The 19574-nt window shown below is 47.0% G+C and overlaps 1 protein-coding gene across 2 annotated transcripts in view; it reads right to left on the minus strand.

The window, feature by feature from the left end:
• Positions 1 to 463: 463 nt before the first annotated feature.
• Positions 464 to 19574, minus strand: part of LOC135379098 (alcohol dehydrogenase [acceptor]-like) — a 38817-nt gene continuing 19706 nt past the window's right edge. Inside the window, exons 6-11 of one of the 2 annotated variants that reach the window (XM_064612352.1) lie at positions 18599 to 18766; positions 16245 to 16392; positions 12627 to 12784; positions 8516 to 8693; positions 5212 to 5431; positions 464 to 714 (exon numbers count right to left, since the gene is read on the minus strand). In XM_064612352.1, coding sequence (XP_064468422.1) covers positions 561 to 714; positions 5212 to 5431; positions 8516 to 8693; positions 12627 to 12784; positions 16245 to 16392; positions 18599 to 18766 — 1026 coding nt within the window. In that variant the 3' untranslated portion in view covers positions 464 to 560. The remainder of the gene's footprint in view (positions 715 to 5211; positions 5432 to 8515; positions 8694 to 12626; positions 12785 to 16244; positions 16393 to 18598; positions 18767 to 19574) is intronic. The other variant, XM_064612353.1, reaches the window with a different exon arrangement.

Here is a 19574-nt window from a genome sequence, read left to right on the forward strand (position 1 = left end):
AGAGTGAATGCTTTAGTACAGGGGAAGTAATTAAAAATGATCGTGAGCTTGTCAAATATCGTTTCATGGTCCCTTTAAGGTCAGCGCCTCTCTTTCTTTTCGCGTGTGAGGGATTTCTTCTTTCGAAGTCGGTAAGCCTGGCTCACTCGGGGGATAGGTGGAATTAAGGATTGAAAGGGTAACCGTAGAGGATTTCGATGCCGCGCGGGCGTTTCCATGTGGGCAATCCGTCTTGAGACCCTTGAACAGATGTCTTCCGGACGATACTCTGAACCAGTCAGCGAGACCGGATCCTCTAGCGTCAGGGCCAGGTACTTCTCTCCACCGTCGTTGCGCACGGTCGCTTATTTGTGCCGTACGTTTAACCCAATTTACCCGTACCGTTTTGTATAGAACAAAGACAGGGTGCTAAAAATGACTTCCGGGCTACCTTAAACTATTTGGGTTCAGTGTGAAACGATACTGGTAGTCAATATGCTTTATTTTGTATTTTTACTGTATGGTTTTCTTTGCCCTCTCAAACTTCGTGTCAGGCGACTACCTTGTTGGGATACATCGCGCTAACCTTCTATTTGACCTAGTTTGTGCTCATCGATGATCATGTCGGACGCCTTGGCTGCGATGGCATACACCGTTGCCATGATATTCCCCGACACGACGCTTGGCATAATGGAAGCATCCACAACTCGAAGGTTCTGCAGGCCACCTCGAACTCTGAAACAGTATTATTAAGTGCACGTTACTTATATGAACACGTTATAATAATAAATTATTTATTTATTTGGTCACAAAGTTTACCGAAGACAGCGACAAAAAGTCACACCGTGACTTGAAGAGGTCACTGTTCTCGTAGAGCATCATCACATATTATTTTATTTACGAAAGGAGTGCGAGAAGGTGTAATGCGTGTTGCTTGGGACAGAACATGATTAAGAGCGCGGAGGGACAGGGACAAACAACTGAACTCCCCCCTGTGTGTCTGTCCCTGTCCCTCCGTGTTCTTAATCATGTTCTTTTTTTTCTTACAGAAAATTGAGGTATTACGACGCTGCACCCTACAAAAAAAAAGGAAAAACAGAAACAAAAGGACACACTTAATCAACGCACTTCTTAACTTGTAAGATATTTCCCTAACAGATTTCCTTGTGTGGCTCCTAGTAAGTTAATGAAAATGTTATTTAACAATGTAGGCACAGCATGTTATATCTGTTGTTCACCATATGATGATGTACATTTTGGAATGATACATTCATGCTGATGACGATCAAAGTATGCATATACAGCAGGTGAGAGGGTGGCGATATTAAGCAGAACAGGGTCCGCTTCCGTCGTGGCTATAGCATATGGTTATAGCGTTACCGAAGTGACTAGGGTATTCTCCGCGGTTATGCCAATGCGGAAATTACTTCCGAAATCTGTTAAACGATTTCTATATACAGGGTGTTTTTTTTAATACAGATTTGTCATTAAAAACTATAAGAGCTATAGATATCTGTATTCACTTCTATTATGGCCGGCGGACATTCTTGGCAATCTGTTGCTCAACCGTTGAATGAATACTAACCTAAAAATCGTTAATTAACATCTTTTTCTTTATTATAAGAGCTACAGGGTCGTGAAAACTTCTGGTCCCTTCGGTCACCTGATATCGCTACCGTTTTCAGAACAAAAGTCCTTTCGATAGATCGCCCACGAAAAAATCGTAAAAAAACACCTTTTTTTTTCTTTATTTTGCTCATTGCGCATCTTCGGAGACGCGTCTTTCCTTCACCCCTGTTGTGAGAGGGTGAAAGAGCGCAGTTCCGCCTCATGCGTGGAAGATGAGCTCAACTTGCGGAAACGAAACTAAAACGCAAGCATCGGGTGACGCTATCCAAACTGCCCTTGTCTTGGGTTGCATTTTCTGTTTTTGTTTCATCTTTTTCCAGGTCGCAAGAGGGGATAGTGTGCTCTTTCACTCTCTCACACTACGGGTGAATGAAAGACACGTCTGCGAAGATGCGCAATGAACAAAATAAGGAAAAAATCGTGTTCAATCACGAATTTTTTGCCAGCGATCTAATGAACGGATTTTTGTTTGATTTCAGGTGAACCAGAGGACCAGATATTCTCATTGGGACGACCTTGTAGCTTTTTTAATGAAAAACTTAATTAACAATTTTTACGTAATTAGCCATTCGACGGTTGAGCAACAGATGGCTCAGTAGGTCCGCCGGCCCAGAGAGGCGGCGGAATATGGGCGGATATTAAGAAAGGCGGCAATAGAAGTGAAAACAAGATGTTTATAGCCCTAATAGTTTTTGTTATGAAAAAATCTGTATAAAAAAAGGCGCCCTCTATAACTCCATCGTAGCATCACATATAGTGTATTGTTATCTAGTCTCGGGGTAAACACCGCATAACAATTTATACATCTTTATACATCGCATACATTCATTATTTATATTGCAAAACATGTATCTTCCTACCATTGTTAATCTGCATTACGACCATCAAACTGGTTCGCTTTTTTGAGATGATTAACATAAGATACATCAACTTTATTCATTCAGGCTCTACAATACACTGACGGGGCTTACCGACTACTTCCCAAGTGTGAACGTTCCTTAGTAAAACATGGACTACACCCACTCTGCTTATATTATTTCTTACATTTATCTCTGTCGCCTTCTCTACACATCACAACACGACGCAAAACGACGCAACGGCATCTGGCGGATGTAAAGGAAAGTTACTGCTCTGAGGCCGGAAGACGCAAAGGAATGAACACAATACAAGCGGCAAGGTGCCGCAGAAGGTGAGAATTCGAAATATTGAAATGTCGCAGTCCTCGATATCACGATACGAGTACAGCAATATCAATATTTCAGTATTTAATTACTTTCCAACACACGTCTTCTGTTCTGTGTATCAGTCCCAATCGTTTGTTGGACTTGATCCTGGCAATTTATAACATAATTACGTATCCATAATTGATACAGTACGCCCTATTATTCTGATCGTCAACGTCAACTATATGCCCCATTCTTTCGATGCTGATCACAATGATTATTTAAGCAGGACGCGTTCCCTAGGATGATGTCCTTTACGACGTCCCTTTATTTGAATACATCTGTCTACAGGCGTAATCTGTGCTTAATCACTTGGTGCAGAAACATCGTGCGTGAACGAAAAGAAAACAGCAAGACGCGGATATGTGAGCGGAACAATAAACATCAAAACAGTATGGAGTGCACCTCGAACAAGAGCATGCGCAGCGGCGCCTATTTCTCCCAGCCCCATCTATCATGTTGTGACGTCAAATCATCCGAACATTTTTATTGGCTCTCGAGAACCGTGTTCTACGGCGCGCTAGGAAGGCGACCGTTTATTTCCTCTCTCTTACATGCAGGTTGGGTGTACAACAGCAAACAGAGAGACGATTGCACGTGCGGCACTATTGGCCTGGTGATGTGACGTCGCAGGCTGGCAGCCGAGGGAAATGGAAAGGGAACAAATGACGTCATAGTGTTCGCCAGCGCCATCAATTTTGATAGAGTTGAACTGCGCTCGAAGCTAGGGGGCGAACAAGGTCGCGTCCGAAAGCCACGGTCTTGCGAGGATTACGATGGTCCTTGGTAGCGACGCGACCTTCGGTCCCACTTTTAATTACAATAGGAGGCACGGAACAAGTGCTCACTCATGGAACTCAGCCCTTCCCTTCTAGTATGCTATGCTTTCAGTGTGTCTACCAACGTCATGATGACGTTTTTCGGGTAGAGGTCTATTGAAGCCGCACTGGGATTGTTATCTCCACTCGTACTTTTTCTGCAACATGTATCCCACAGTCGAAAAAACAAACACAGAATTTCACCGCATAACACGGTATGCGCGGACCCTTGCCACGAATGATTGGCTACCGCTTCGAATTCGAGCAGAGAGGGCGTCCCATGTTTTGTGGCAATTATCATTTATCCAAATCGACAGAAAAAAAGTATACGCGGCCGTCTCTTCGAACCACACTCTTAAAAATGAACTTCACCACATAGCACGCTCCTAGCCAACCATCATCCCGAATGACAATGTTCTCGCCCCTGATTTGTTGAAAACGGGAGGCGGAGCCTATTCTGCGCCCTGCATAATGGCACAAAACAAGCTCCGCCTCCCGTTTTCAGCAAATCTAGGGCAAGAACGTTGTCATTCGGGATGATGGTTGGCTAAGAGCGTGCTATGTGGTGAAGTTCTTTTTTTAAGAGTGCAGGCGTGAATGGCCTATCATTCGTGGCAGTATTGGCTACACAGCGTGCTATGCGCTGAGGTTCTGTTTCCTGACCGCGAAGCCTCAAAGCTTGACTTCTATTCCTCAAGACTTTTTTTCGCAACCGTTTCGTACTGCTTTCGTGGTTCCTGGTTAAACTCTGCTTCAAACAACAGAGACAGCTCACGGACGAGAAAGACTTTCGCTTGAAACGTTCCCCGTTGCATTAGCGATTAATGGCACACTCTTAAAAATGAACTTCCCCACATAGCACGCTCCTAGCCAACCATCACCCCGAATGACAACGTTCTCGCCTTAGATTTGTTGAAAACGGGAGGAGGAGCCTATTTTGTGCCGTGCATAATGGCACAAAATAGGCTCCTCCTCCCGTTTTCAGCGAATCAGGGGCGAGAACGTTGTCATTCGGGATGATGGTTGGCTAAGAGCGTGCTATGTGGTGAAGTTCTTTTTTTAAGAGTGCAGGCGTGAATGGCCTATCATTCGTGGCAGTATTGGGTACACAGCGTGCTATGCGCTGAGGTTCTGTTTTCTGACCGCGGAGCCTCTAAGCTTCACTTCTATTCCTCAAGACTTTTTTTCGCAACCGTTTCGTACTGCTTTCGTGGTTCCTGGTTAAACTCTGCTTCAAACAACACAGACAGCTCACGGACGAGAAAGACTTTCGCTTGAAACGTTCCCCGTTGCATTACCGATTAATGGCACACTCTTAAAAATGAACTTCCCCACATAGCACGCTCCTAGCCAACCATCACCCCGAATGACAACGTTCTCGCCTTAGATTTGTTGAAAACGGGAGGAGGAGCCTATTTTGTGCCGTGCATAATGGCACAAAATAGGCTCCTCCTCCCGTTTTCAGCAAATCAGGGGCTAGAACGTTGTCATTCGGGATGATGGATGGCTACGAGCGTGCTATGTGGTGAAGTTCATTTCTAAGAGTGCAGTAGATATCTTACTTGAGTTTGCTATCCACTACAGCATCGTCGTCGTTGCCCATCTTGCAGGTGCCCACGTAGTGGTAGGCCGACAGCGTCAGCTGCTTGACGAAGCATTTGAGATAATCATCGCTGTAAAGCTCACGTCCCTCGCATCCAGGCATCGAAATGTTCCACAGTTTCACATCGTACTCCTCGCGAAGAGCAGATGTGTTCATGAATCTCAAAGTCGCTTTCGCAGCTGAAATTTAGAACAAGGGAACGCAGTGAGGGGCAGAAAGGCCTGGGCACTTACTTTAGTAATATTCCACGAGAAGTCTTGCTGCGACTGTCTAATATATTTCGCTCATAACCGAAGTGACACATTTGAGGATAGAGTGATTGAAATGTTAGGGTAGGGTGTCTCGTCGTCCTTTGCGGAGTCAAGTGCAATCCGAACAATCTTCACGTCGTCTGTAAATCTCGCTGGACTCCCCCTGGAGTCTACAGGGTGTCCCAGAAACGTGTCCTTGAATTATAATTTAAAAAAAACCACACCACCTAGAGTCATGCGAGCAATGGCATTTGTTCTTACTAGGTTTTGCTACCTTTTGAATTTCGTGTAACGTAAGTTTAATTATGCACTCTCCGAAAAAAAAAGGTATGATTTTCTACCTATTTTGGTAGAGCCGCATTGCAATCACATTTCTACTCCAACCAGTTTTACCTCTTGGGTATAACTTCAGAGGAGAATCTGTCGTTCTACCTGCTCGGGTAGGAAATTCTACCATTTTCTCTTAGAGCAAACGTGAGAGAGAGAAAAAAGGGAAAGGGATGCCGTCCGTCGCTTATACCCGCGGGGGAGAAGTCGCGTGTAGATTGGTACGAAATGGTAGAAGTACCATCCCGCTGCAGCTCTGGGTAGGAAATTCTACTTTTTTTTTTCTTAGAGTGTGTACATTTTTGCGAACTTTTGCATTTTGCTACAATTTTGCGTGCACAAAATCACTAACTCAATCCCGGGAATACATAAAGTAGGCAAACGCGTTGGCCTATACGCACAAAACTGACACAAAACTGACGAACAAAGCAGTAGGAGGCAAGCAAACAAGCAGGTGTTTTCGTGGAGTAGACAACACATTGCTTTCGTGTTCTGCCAATAAATATTGTTCACTGCAGGTCTGTGAGTCTCCGTGTCTACTTCGTTCGTGTCTCCGTCCTTACTGGTTATCTTCCTCACACTCAAGGAAATCTGTCTGTTTGAGTGTCGGCGCTATCCGCATCCGAACCGTATCAGTTCATCTGAGATCTGCCACTGCTAGTTGAGATACCTGAATCCACACGTCCGCGATACACTCTAAAACCAGAACTTCACCGCAAAGCGCGCTGTGTTCCAAACATTGCCAAAAATGATAGTGTTATCGCTTCTGATTCGAAGAGGGAGGGGGGGGGGCGTACACCTTTTTCCCAAGCAGCACAATGTACTGAAAGTCGAGTGTAATAGGGGTGGACGGTATATGTCTTATCAATCTTCCTCAGTTTCAGGAGTCTGTTTCATGGCCATCCACCTACCCGCCAACCACTATTGCACTCGACTTTCAGTACATTCTGCTGCTTGGTTTATGCAATTTTTTTAATATCTAAATTGCCACAAAAAGGCGTACGCCACCCTCTCTCTTCGAATCAGAAGCGATAACCATGTCATTCGCGGCAATGGTTGGCGCACAGCGTGCTATGCGGTGAAGTTATGTTGTTAGAGTGTAGGTCAAATTGAACAGGACGGAAATACCGTGGACGTATATCAACCCCCTGCCCCCCTCTCCTTCCGGCTGTCCTCTCTCTCTCTCTCTCCACCTATCCACGGTTGTACGTTACTTATAGCTACAACTGCTTCGCAGCGAGAGCACGGAACTTATAAAAAATATGATGGAAAGGTCCCTGACCAACAATGACACTCATTGGCTGGACGTCGCCAAGCCGTGGAAGGATAGCGTACACTTACCGCTAGGCGCTTTGTAGCCTAGGGTACCATCTTGTGCCCTTTCTCAAGCAACTCGTGCCCTGCCAGAGTTCTGACGTACTAGACCGTAATCGAACCTGCTACCTTCCGATCAGTAGGCGGACACTATTGCGCACTCGTGGTCTTTGCATCGTTCGAATTTTCCAAGTGCATATTTCATAAATTATGACTCCTGACCGCACGTCACTACTAAAATCAAGCTATGCATGCACAGTCGACCCGCGTCTATCCGGACGGCCCCGCTTCCCTTGAAAATGTCCGGACAGCGGGGAAACCGGATGAGTGAAACACGAAAATCCTGAGTGATCCTAAAAGGACATCTTTATTGACCGTTACGCAGGAAACTATTCATTGTCATCTGTGTCGTTCTAATATACACGCATTTAGTTCTTGCAAACGTTTGCTAAAGCGAAACACTGCGAAACTTGTGAAATATTGTTATGTTGCTCAAAAAATACTGTTCTTGTTGCCGTCCGCGCATTTTCTACCGTCATGGATGGTGCATCACCGCTTTCATCATCAGGTTCTGCTTGCACGCTATCGGAAGCGACGACACTGACGATGTCGTCATCTGTGATTACAGCGCAGGGGCCCTGGTTGCGGACTTTCCCAGTCTGAAGTGACCAGACTGCTCAGTGGATTAACTTTTGTGTAACATGCGAAAGGGAGAAAATTCTTTCTAGCAACATCCCCTTTGTGTCAGTAAAAAGGAGGCCACGACCAGGGTCCTCAATCTCGCTTGACTAGGTGCGGGCCAAGTGTCCTTCCTGGACAATGACCAGGTAACCCAAGCTGATCGTTGGGTATTAGTCACTTTTGTTCCTTAGCATTCTCGTCCAAGTGCGGAAGCTGAAGTCGGGGATAAACGAGGGCGAAATACATACACTCTATGAAAAAAAAAGGTATCATTTTCTACCCATTTCGGTAGAGCTGCATTGCCAACCGCATTTCTACTCCAACCAGTTTTACCTTTTGGGTATAGCTGCAGAGTAGAATCTGTCGTTCTTCTAGCTTGGATAGGAAATTCTACCATTTTCCCTTAGAGCAAACGTGAGAGAGAGTAGCAAGGGAAAGGGATGCCGTCGCTTATACCCGCGGGGGAGAAGTTGCGTGTGGATTGGCACGAAATGGTAGAAGTACCATTCTGCTGCAACTTCGGGTAGGAAATTCTACCTTTTTTTTTTAGTTTGAGTGTAGGGAGAAATCCGTCCACATGCTCATTTGTCCTGATAGCGCAGGATCCGGTTAAAGGAAGTCCGGATAAACGCGCGTCCACTGTATATGCACGTGAACGCATCCCAGGGACTCGACATCCATGCGACCTACCCTCTACTGCCATTGTTACGTCGTCTTCGTGAGAAAGATACTTCGGATCCAGAAGCGGTGAATCGTGTGGATCTGTTGTGTTCAGTGTAAGTGTTCCTCTCGACTTTGGTCTGTTCAGCAAGTATAGGGCGTTGAATGTTGGCTGTCCAGCTTTAGGCTTGTAGTACTTGTCGTACACCTGCGAAGTACGGAGGGAGACACAATTCAAAAGTAAACATTGATATCATTTTCTCTCTTTGATGTCGCGTGAACTCTCTCTTCTTTATACAAAGAAAAGGTCTGAGTTATCAGAAAAGCGAAATATGTATGGGGGCCTAACAGCCTCTGCTATACTCTTTTCTTCGGTTCTGTCTGCTGTTCTGTTCTCCCTGGAGACGCATCTGGACCGTAGGTGGAAAGCAGCGTACGTGATGAAGAAGACATAGGACGCGGGCTAGGCTGGTTATAGATGATAGAAGGAACAATCATGAGACAGCACAACACGCAATACGGAACAACATATTACCATACATCTACCACTAAACGATACAAGCAACTACGCAACAAATACAATTTCTTGGTCCGTTTTGCGCGTTCTTCTGTCTCCGGGGTTTTTTCTATCACAAAGCAAAGTATGTCTTCTATTGTGGGAGCAAACAAAAGATAGAATATCTAGCGATATCGCACGTGAAACAAGCTATCATGGCGCAAACCTCTCGAGATGACTGCACCGAAACCCTTCCGTTGGTCCCTTTGGGTATCGGATCTCCGGTCAAGTCCGACTTGGGTTGCTCTTCCGCGGAACTCGCCTACGGAGCCCCGCTGCGGTTGCCTGCGGACGTTTTCTAACCGCCTCCCCTACCTGTTCACCCTTCAAATTTCGTCACACAACTCCGGAACGCCCTCGCAATCCTCCAGTTTACTCCAACTCTCGCCTCATCCGCGGCGCCACCTTTCATCCCCACCGAACTGCATTCCACTACACACGTATTTTTACGCACCGATCGCCTTCGTCGCGCCCTCGAACCTCCTTACTCCGACCCTTACAAGGTACTGCAACGGGCTTCTAAGACCTTCCTCCTTGAAGTCCGCGGCCGGCCCGAAAGTGTGTCAGTTGAACGGTTGAAGCCTGCATTCCCCGACAACACAGCCCCGGCCCACGGACCCACCAATACCAGCGGACAGGTCCCCCAAGGTCGCCATTTTCCCATGTATTTGTTCCTATCCCGATGCGTGCAATGCCGGAGGCCGCCCTTAGATACCCCATTGTTACCAGACGTTGGCTTGCGTGGATTGTAGCGCGCTAAAGATCCAGTTGAAGCACAATCCAAGCCAGGCCAAGTCACCGAAGGAGAAATGGACGACAGCAGCGCCTGCGGCGCCTGGTACGACAGGTACGCTATGTGATGCACGCAGCCGTGCACTAGATCCTTCCGATCGCTCAACACGTTTAAAAACGGACCAAAAAGTGAAACACGACAGAGAAAGTTGTTATACGCGTTTTATTTGGACATATAAAGACTAGATTCATTCGCAGAAACAACAAAAACATTTTGCCGCTAAACTTAGCGCGCTGCAGTGATCCGGAACGGCAACAGTGGGGTATCTAGTGGCGGCCTTCTTCATTGCACGCTTTTCCGAGGTGAGTCTGGGGGACCTGCCAGCGGACATAGTCACGCCTCCCAGGACTACAAGGCGTGTCACGTGGGCTCCGACTGCGCTCCCTGCAACACGTTCCTCCGGAACTCTAACAGGGGGCATATGTAGTGCGACGACAACAACGACACTACAATCTCCCCACGCCGCTTGCCTCACGCAGGAATAAAAACGTTTCTTCTTTCGTGCACCGACAACGGCGGTCCCATAGCCTGTCCTTATTCTCCAGCGAGAACCCCACAGGTTCACTTCTGGATTATTCTGATCCATAATTCAGAGTACGACATGTCCACCTAAGATGCTGCCTATGAGAAAAGCACAAGCGGTTTTTAATGAAGGAGCTTGGGCATTGTAGTTATTTTAGTACAAACAACTTTGCAGGGCGTTTTCTGTTTTTGATCGTTTGCGGAATTTTTGTAATAAGTCTCCGCGAGATGCCTATAGATGTGGTCTTGAAAGGGGCATGAAGCGGTCACGTGACATCCTGTCTCATGACGGAACTTCTGCGACTAGCGTACTTCTAAATTACCTAAAATTTATTAAGTATCTTATTAAGAGGACGCTTTCGGAAAAATGCAAGAGAGACGAATTCAAGCCAGTCATTATGAGAAGTCTAATATAAAAAAAAAAACTATAAAATCCCAGTGACGCGGAAACACAAAACACGAGACAACGCAGGCACTGTTTTTTGTGATGAAAGACGGAAGTCACCGAAAAGGTTAGCCAGCTGCAGGTCACAAACAGGTGGCTAACTTTTTCACTGATTGATTGATTGATTGATTTGTAAAATATAAAATGGAGATGTTAGTCTCGAGCCACTCGGGACTGGCTGCTCTAGAACGGGTTATTCAGAAAAGAAAGGGAAACTCCACAAATCTATACACTGGCTGACCCGAGATCTTGTATGTCTCTCTCCTTTCTATGTATTCCAGCCTCAGGACAAAAATCGCGATCAAGTCTTTTATAGTTCCCAGCACTGAGGAGCCCAGCACTCAGGAGCCAAGCGTTGGTTAAGTGTCTACACGAGTACACCGACAGGAAAGCGCAGTGGGACGGCAGACGGAACCTTTCAGCGCCAGCTGTCGCCAAAAAGTACACCACGGCTCCTAAGATGCACACTAAATATTGTGCTAGTGAAAGTGAATCCCGCAACTTTTGTGACAGTTAGCGTGCGTATCGCGGTATGTGCCTCCTCGCTATTTTAACGACAGTTTATCTTATCTTTTTTTTTGTCTAAGGCCAACACATACCCAAGCAGCAAAATGTACTGAAAGTCGGGTGCAATAGGGGTGGACGGGTAGGTGGAAGGCCTTGAACAGACTCGTGAAACTAAGGAACATCGATAAGATACATACCGTCCACCCCTATTGCACTCGACTTTCAGTACATTGTGCTGCTTGGGTAGATAGGTACTGCATTTTTGGAGGTAGGTACTGCTCCGTCACCCCTTTGTACGACACGTTTTAAAGGGAAACTCCGGAACAACCCGAAACTGTTATAACACCTGCGTAAATAAGTTCGATACGTTCCTCTGAAACGAGAAATAAAGTTGGTTTGGGAGTCGGGGACTCGTTCGTGACTAAAACAACTGGGGCACTCGAAAGGACACCGAAACTTCTGAAGGTCCCCTCACTTACCTCCTGTACGACTCCGTCCTGCGTGACGTCACCGGTATGAACACCGGCTGCTTTTTCGGGCACGGGCTTTGTCACCTCTTCATGCCACGTGGCAGCTATCGGCTTTCTGAAGCTCGTTCTAAAGCATTTCCAAGCAGCACAGTGTACTGAAAGTCGAGTGCAACAGGGGTGGACGGTATGTGTCTTATCAATGTCCTTTAGTTTCGGGCGTCTGGTCAGGGCCTTCCACCTACCCATCCACCCCTATTGCACTCGACTTGCAGTACATTGCGCTGCTGGGGTTCACCAGCGGTAAAACGGTGGTGGTGGTGGTGGTGGTGATAGGGCTTGCCGTTGTCGGCCTCACGTATGTGGGCAACGTTACGACTCACGCCTTGGGAGATTGTGCGTCCTGGGCCGACTTCTAGGGGAACTGTGCCGACAGTTCCCCTGCAGTTCCCCGAAAACCTGCAGAAACCCGTGCACGGCGAATACCGCTGAGATGAAGCCCAGTGTTGCTGGACTGCTTTTCAGTGGAGGAGCGCCTAATCACTCAAACGAAAAGTATTTCTTTTCCTTTTCTATTCCTCTTCTAATACCACGAACATATTCCTTTTCTAATTATCTGTGCCGCTTGGGGATGAGTAATTGCATTCACTGAAATATCATACGGTACGGATTGTTGTCGCACCGTTACCTTAAACACGTTTTCAGTACGGAGTCTCCCTTTAACTGCTCGTACGGGGTGGCAACTCGAAAACGTGCGCAATGAAAGTTAGTGAGCACTCGCCATTTTACTACAACACGGCAAGACTTCGCCAAATGACCGCTTCTGCCGCAGAACTGAAGTAAAATCTTACATCCTGCTTGACACCGATCACTTTCGTCTCGTAGGGTTCCCTTTCAGGATCTGCCGCGCTTCCAGCCATGAAGGTGACCTGAACGTCAGGATAGTCTGGACGGGCCAGGCTTGTGTTGAGGAACGAGAAGGACACCAGTGGTGGAAGAGTGAAGCCTCCTGAGAAAAAACAAAGAATGTGAGGGCACTTTATAATGTCTTTCGATCTGCTGCTTCACATCTACTTGTTTTAAAGTGCAAAGTGGGGGGTATGAATGAGGTTCTGCCATTCTCGTATCTGCCGCTGACGCTCGCGCATAAGGCAAGGCGCTGCTTAGGACGGCGTACACGCCTAAAGTCGGCATCAGGAGGTGTACGAATAACATAACTCGATCCCATACTTATTGATTAGAACGCGAAAATGGTAGACACTACACTCGAAGAAAGGGGGGTTCCAGAGGGGGGGGGGGTTACGAATATACTGCTTAGGGATAAAACATTCACGAATAATCCGCTTAAAAAATACACTGTTAAAGATATATCTCTTAAAATAAACCGCTTACTATGCCGGCTTAGAGATCGCCGTTTAATAATCCACCATTAAAAAATAAGCTGTTTCAGAATGCCCTCACCATCTAGCACGGAGGCGGACTGATTCTAATATGCGCCGGGTTAGATCAGGTTATGTTATGTTAGGTTAGGTTTCGGTTAGTTTGGGACAGTTTAGTTTAGTTTGGTCCTGTGAGGTTAGTTTAAGCCCCTTGCTTGCAATTCACCTTGATTTGGGCCATACCGCATGACTCTAGCAACTGTAGGGTGGATCTGGGGGGATTCTGAAACTATTTATTTTTAACGATATATTCTTAACCGTGGATTCCTGAGCATTTTTATTTAAACGGGGATATTTCGGCGATTATTTTTGAGCGTTGAGTTTTAAGCGCATATTCTGGAAGATATATTTTTTAACAGTGGGTACGTACGCGTTTACTTTTGAAAGATTATTTTTAATGGTTTCAAACGGGGTACACCCGGGCAACGGGCCGTTTTGTATTTCGGTTCTCTATCTGTGTCTCAGCCTCAGGTTAGATACTTCCAGGACCAGCTCCCGTTTCAGAGTGGTTAGGATGGTCGCTTTGCAAGCCGAGACTGGGAGGTGACACGGGTTCGAATCCTGTCGCCGGGTGTGCTGTCTGAGGTTATCCCTGAGGTTTTGCGAAGACTTTCCAGACGAATGTCGACACAATTCTCTCTGAAGTCGGCCCAGGACGCATACTAACCCCCCTGTCGCCCACTCCTTCCTGCTGTCCTCTCTCCATCTGTCTACCTCTGTACGCCACTCATAGCCACGGTTGCTTCGCGGCGCTAACACAGAATTAGAAAAATAATAAGATACCTATTAATAATAATACTTAATAAGACACTAAGATACCGGTAATGCAGACGCTATTTCAAAGCGGCATCTGTTGAGAGGGTTAGGTTCCGCCAGGAGATCGCCGTGTCTGTGGAACAAAAACCACCTCGGCTCACGGCGTCAGAGAAGGACACAGATGACAAACAAACTTGAGGACAATCACGGAAAGTGTTGCGACATTTAACAGCAATGCCGGAACATTTCGTCAGCATCAGCTAGAAGTCTCTAACAGCTGCCGCTGCTGAAAATCGCAACACTTTCCGTGATCGTTACCAGTTCTTCTTTTGTTTTTTTTTTAGTTCCCAGGATTTAGTTCCCAGGGTTGACGGCCAGCGTCCTCGGTAGCGCAATCGGTAATGTGTTGACGGGCACAGCTGAATACATCGCAGATTCCATCCCGGCCGAGGACGGTCGGCGATTTCTAGCACTCGTTAAAGGGACTCCACACTCTTAAAAATGAACTTCACCGCATAGCACGTTTCTAGCCAACCATCATTACGAACAACGACAACAACAACTTCATGCTTGACTTTGGAGAGTGGGGAGGTTCATCGCATGAGGCGATACTCTACCCCATTGCTGGTGGGAATGTGGGGAATAAAATAGCGAGCCCCTTCACAATAACGATCGAAGCCCGATGGTGCACAGAAATGTCAGAAGAGCTTTGAGCGCAGAACGTTGCTGGGCTGGATTGGGCCAGGGACCAATCAATTTCGATAGGGAGAAGGGGCGAGAGTCCAGCTGACGAAGAGACTCGGAGAGTGCGGTTCGGGAAGGTTGGTAGTGGGGGCAATGAAGAAGAATGTGCTCCAGATCCTCTAGAGCACCACAGTGGCAGCAGGTGGGAGAGTTAAGTTGTCCCAAGCGGTAATGCCACTGAGCTGTAAAGGCCACATCGAGGCGCATTCGGTGGATTAATGCAGCATCTTGACGAGAGGTGGTTCGTGGCATGCGGAAAGCGAGCGTTGGATCAACTCTGCTCAACATAGAGGGGGGAAGAATGTCTGTTGTACATTGGCGGGAAGCCAGGGGTGTCACTAGGCGTCGTAGAATTGAACGGCGGTCTCCTCTCAGCAGAACAATACTGGTCCGTTTCGGATACGAGAATGCTGCTTCTGCGCCGCTGTCGGCCTGCTCGTTCCCCACGACACCAGAGTGGGCTGGAACCCACTGGAGAACCAGCTTGTGGCCTGCTGCGCTAGATAGTGTGGTAAGCCATTAACACATCTGTGACTAGGGGTGCGGATCGGCCTCGTATGCCGGAATTTTCAATTGCTTGAAGTGCAGATTTGGAGTCTGTGAAGACTGCCTATTCCCGCGGTGTAAAATCAGTGATGTGTTGTAGAAAGAAAAGGATGGCATAGAGTTCCGCAGTTTCGATTAGGTGCCATTATGCACGGCACAGGATAGGCTCCGCATCCCGTTTTCAACAAATCAAGGGCGAGAACGATGTCATTCGGGAGGATGGTTGGCTAGGAGCGTGCTATGTGGTGAAGTTCATTTCTAAGAGTGCAGGTGGTCCGAATTACCTGCAGTCCTACCAGGAACAGTCCCAGCGAAGTACTTTGGGGACGGTAGGGGGGGGGGGGGAAGCGGCGACGTCTGCGAGCCTTGAGCCAGTCACTATCAATTTGGGTGCGAGGGGGGGCTCTGGACACGGACACAACCTTTTCTTGCACGAAATCCTATCACTGGAAATCCATTTAAGTGCGCCCTTTCGCGCCCTCTCACAGGGAAAGAGATGGAAACTGGACCAGGCTATGCTTTTGGAGGGGGCAATCGCCCCCAACGCCCCCCCCCCCCTGCTTGGGACCGCCACTGAGTCGTACCCCGCGGCACGTGCAAAGTGTCGCCCTACTATAGTCAGACAAGCTTTACGTGCAACATCACGGTACAAGTATTATTACAGTGAACCCTCGTTAATATGACCCCCGATAATCTGGCATACACGCTTTACGACCATACTCCGTGGTAACAATGCAGTGAAACCTCTGCAAACCCCCCCCCCCCCCCCCCCCCGTTAATATGACAATTCCGCATTATGACGAAAATTTTCGGGAACGACCATGGTCATAATAACGAGGGTTCACTGCACTCACTGGTGGCAAAAGATGCATGGCATGCGTCAGGTTGCCTTGCAGGCACACACAAGTAACCGAATGTGAGAACGCCCAACTCTCAAATTCCTTTAACCTCAAGTTGAACGGACTGTATAAGTCGCCATCATACCTGTCGCCTTGAAGGTGTACTCCAAGAACGCTGCCGGGCTCTTCAGGACTTGGGACTCGATGAGTTTCTTCGTCGTCGCAACCAAACCTCCGATGACGACATGATCGTGTAGATTTTTCCCCACTGGGAGCTCAGCTACCTTAGTAATCTGAGCAAGGAAGAGGGTAAGAAACCATAAGTAACACAGAGTGGAGCACGAATGGTGAGATTTTGCCGCGCCGCTGTTAAATCAGTGAAACAATGATTGACGTGCTCATAGTTAGATGTTTGATTAATTATGTTTCTCTCTTTATTTTCTTTTGTGTGTGTGTGTGTGTGTGTGTGTTTGGGGGGGGGGGGGGTCCAGCACGACAATGAACGCACGTTCCGAAGTCGTGAGGACAAGTCTACGTGCGTCTCTCCCTTCAGCGGTGTCATTCGTTCTCCCGAGGATTTCTCTGTTACACGTAGACATCCAGTACTGTATCCCTGTCAATAGCCGCGTTTACATGAACTCGACAGGAGCGGGTTGAGTTGAACTGTCGAGTTAACTCTCTCGTGTAAACGCTGTCGGGTCGAGCTGACTCTGCGTCGTGTAGAGTTGAGTCAACTCGGCAGCATCGGGTGGGTTGACGCGCTCGACTCGACGGGCGAAGTGCATGTAAACGCTGTCGGGTCGAGTTCGCCGGACCCGAGGAACTGTGGGAGCGAGTACAGCCATCGCTCTACGCAGGCGGTGGCAGGCGTGAGCAGAAACAGGAACCGGAAGACTCTCTCACTGCGCCGGCGGCGCGACTCGACGCGGCGCGGCGCTGCGAGAGTCTCCCGTTGGAGCTAGTTCATGTAAACAGCGTCGAGTTCAACTCGACTCGACAGGCAACTCGATCCGCTCTGTCGAGTTCATGTAAACGCGGCTATTACCATCTAATTCGCGTGAGAAATTGAATGTAATTTCTCAGTGAATGTTATTCGTTCGCTTTCACGTGCCAGGGCACAAATACATTTGTGATTACACGAATGGGGAGTACGGTTACTCAATGGGTTTGTGGAACTCATACACCGTGGTTGTGGCACGAAATGCTCTCGCGACGGCTGAGGTACAGTAACTGAAAACGACGTGAAATAGTAATGAGGAAAAAAAAAAACACGAGATTTAAAAGTTGCCTGTCGGCATGTGTCTTCACAAATTGATTTTTAAATAACAATAGAGGACACCACACAATTGGCAAAAAAGCTGCCGTTGTCCTCAGCCATCTTCAGCGCGCCGCCTCGTTCTCGATTGCGATTATTGGTATAGAGCGCATATCATCACCTTTAGTTTTGGCTTCAATGTTTGCTTGTCCCCTGCTTTTAAGATAAAGGAAAAAAAGAACTCCATACTCGAGTAGTCTTGCCTTATAGGATCCTAATACTGTGCTGGGCATCATTGTCACCACTTGCGAATGTGGTCATCTTCCTGAGATAACGCATGCAGAGACGCGTGCAGGACAGCTGGAGGAGAGACTACATGAAGGGAGACTGTGTCTCGGCAACAGCTAGAGGTACACGACGGACACACGATACACGCGTGTGTTTATCCCGTCCCTTTAGTTGTTGCCTAGACTGAGGCTTTTCATGAGATGGAGTCGCGATCTTGTTCTTTTGCTTTTTTTTTTTTTTATTCATAACTAGGGCCGCGAAATATAGGCACTAAAAAGGATTGAAATAGGCAGGAATTTAGGCCCTCAAAAACACCAAATTCGGCAATAAAACGTAAAAATACGCACGTTAATCTGGAACGCTCTTTGGCTTTGTTGGTGTTTCGGAATGCCCGATCGAGTGGGATTTTGTCGTCTAAATGCTGCCGGTACCGTACAAGTTTTGACTTCTGGAACACGAATGCTTAGGCGGCCTGAAGCCATGCCATTCTGAATGATACTTTTAGTTACCGTCCTCGAATATCTTGAAAGGCGGATAAGTGGCAGATCTTTCGATCAAATATACCTGGTCATCTTCTAGCAAAGCAAGGCACTGGAGAAAACGAAACGCAAAAAAACATGCAAAAGGCGCAAACACCCAGAAACAAAAAAGCAAAACGTAGAACTCAGCATCAGCCTAAAAGGCGCACTCGCAATTGGCGTGGCATCCGAAAGTGTGGAAAAAAATCTCCAAGTCAACAGAGTCCATAAAAAGGCGGGCCACCCTGAAAATGTTGCATTTAAGCGTTTTTAGGCATTTAATGGTAAATGTCCAAAATTCCGGGCGCTATTCGACGAACGAATAACAATCAACGCGAACATCATTTTCTAGAAACGGCATACACTTTTCAGCGTGACAACAGAATAAAACTAATGTATGACTGGCACACAAAAACTAGCAACGACAACATCACGTACACTGTGCTTTTTGAGCTCTTCCTCTGGTCCGACACCAGACAGCAGCAGTAGTTGCGCACTGCCCACAGTCCCTGCTGAAAGAATGACCTCTTTCGTAGCCGTGATGTTCTTCGTCACATTATTCTTCTCAAACTGCACTCCCACAGCTTTCTTTCCGTCGAAGAGTATCTAAAGGAAACAACAGCAGTGGCTCATCAAGTAGGAACACAGTGTATGATACATATTCTACGCCGTGAGGTCAATGTTGGCTTGTAAAGCGAATGTCTTGGGAACATAGATGGGTAGTAATCCAGCGAACCGGTAGAGATGTAGGAAGGGAGTTGCCTCAGGACCGAAGCCGCCGATATTTCGAACAGAGACTGTTCTTCTTCTGGGCACTGTCCTCATCATTGGCATGGTATTTAAAGGGTTAGGTGTGACGTGTTTAAAGGTTCATGTGATTTGTGGGTCAACAGCCCGGAGGGAAGAAAGGGTCTGTACGGGCTTCTACGGCCGGAGTGAACCTTGAACCTTGAAGTGTTCCTGAATGTCTTGGGAAGTTATTCGCGAGTATTTCATTCCAGATTATTAATTTAATTATTTGATTCCAGGTCTGTTTCCTTCAACGAGATCAATGTCAAGCTGTGTTCGCGAGAACAATTTTTCGAAATTTTTCGCAGTCGCGAAATTCGCGAAAATGTAATACATCGCGAATAAAAATACGTTTGCAGTACGTGCTGTAGCATACATTGTGCGCAAAATCAATTTGCAGTGCACACTTCACAGTTACGGACTGGGTTTTCGTAGTTAAATATCCCTTTAATATAATTGTTTCCCTCTTTGCTTATGGCAGCTGGGCACCCTTACAAAAACAGTTTTCACCTTTTAGTGGTCCTCTTATGTACTTCTTTTATACCATGTCACCTTTCTATGGTTTGCTCCTTCCTTTGTACCCGGTATACAGACAGTCTACCTACCTCTTGTGCTTTTCCTTTAG

The sequence above is a fragment of the Ornithodoros turicata genome, chromosome 1 (genome assembly GCF_037126465.1).
Source record: "Ornithodoros turicata isolate Travis chromosome 1, ASM3712646v1, whole genome shotgun sequence".
Taxonomy (NCBI): domain Eukaryota; kingdom Metazoa; phylum Arthropoda; class Arachnida; order Ixodida; family Argasidae; genus Ornithodoros; species Ornithodoros turicata.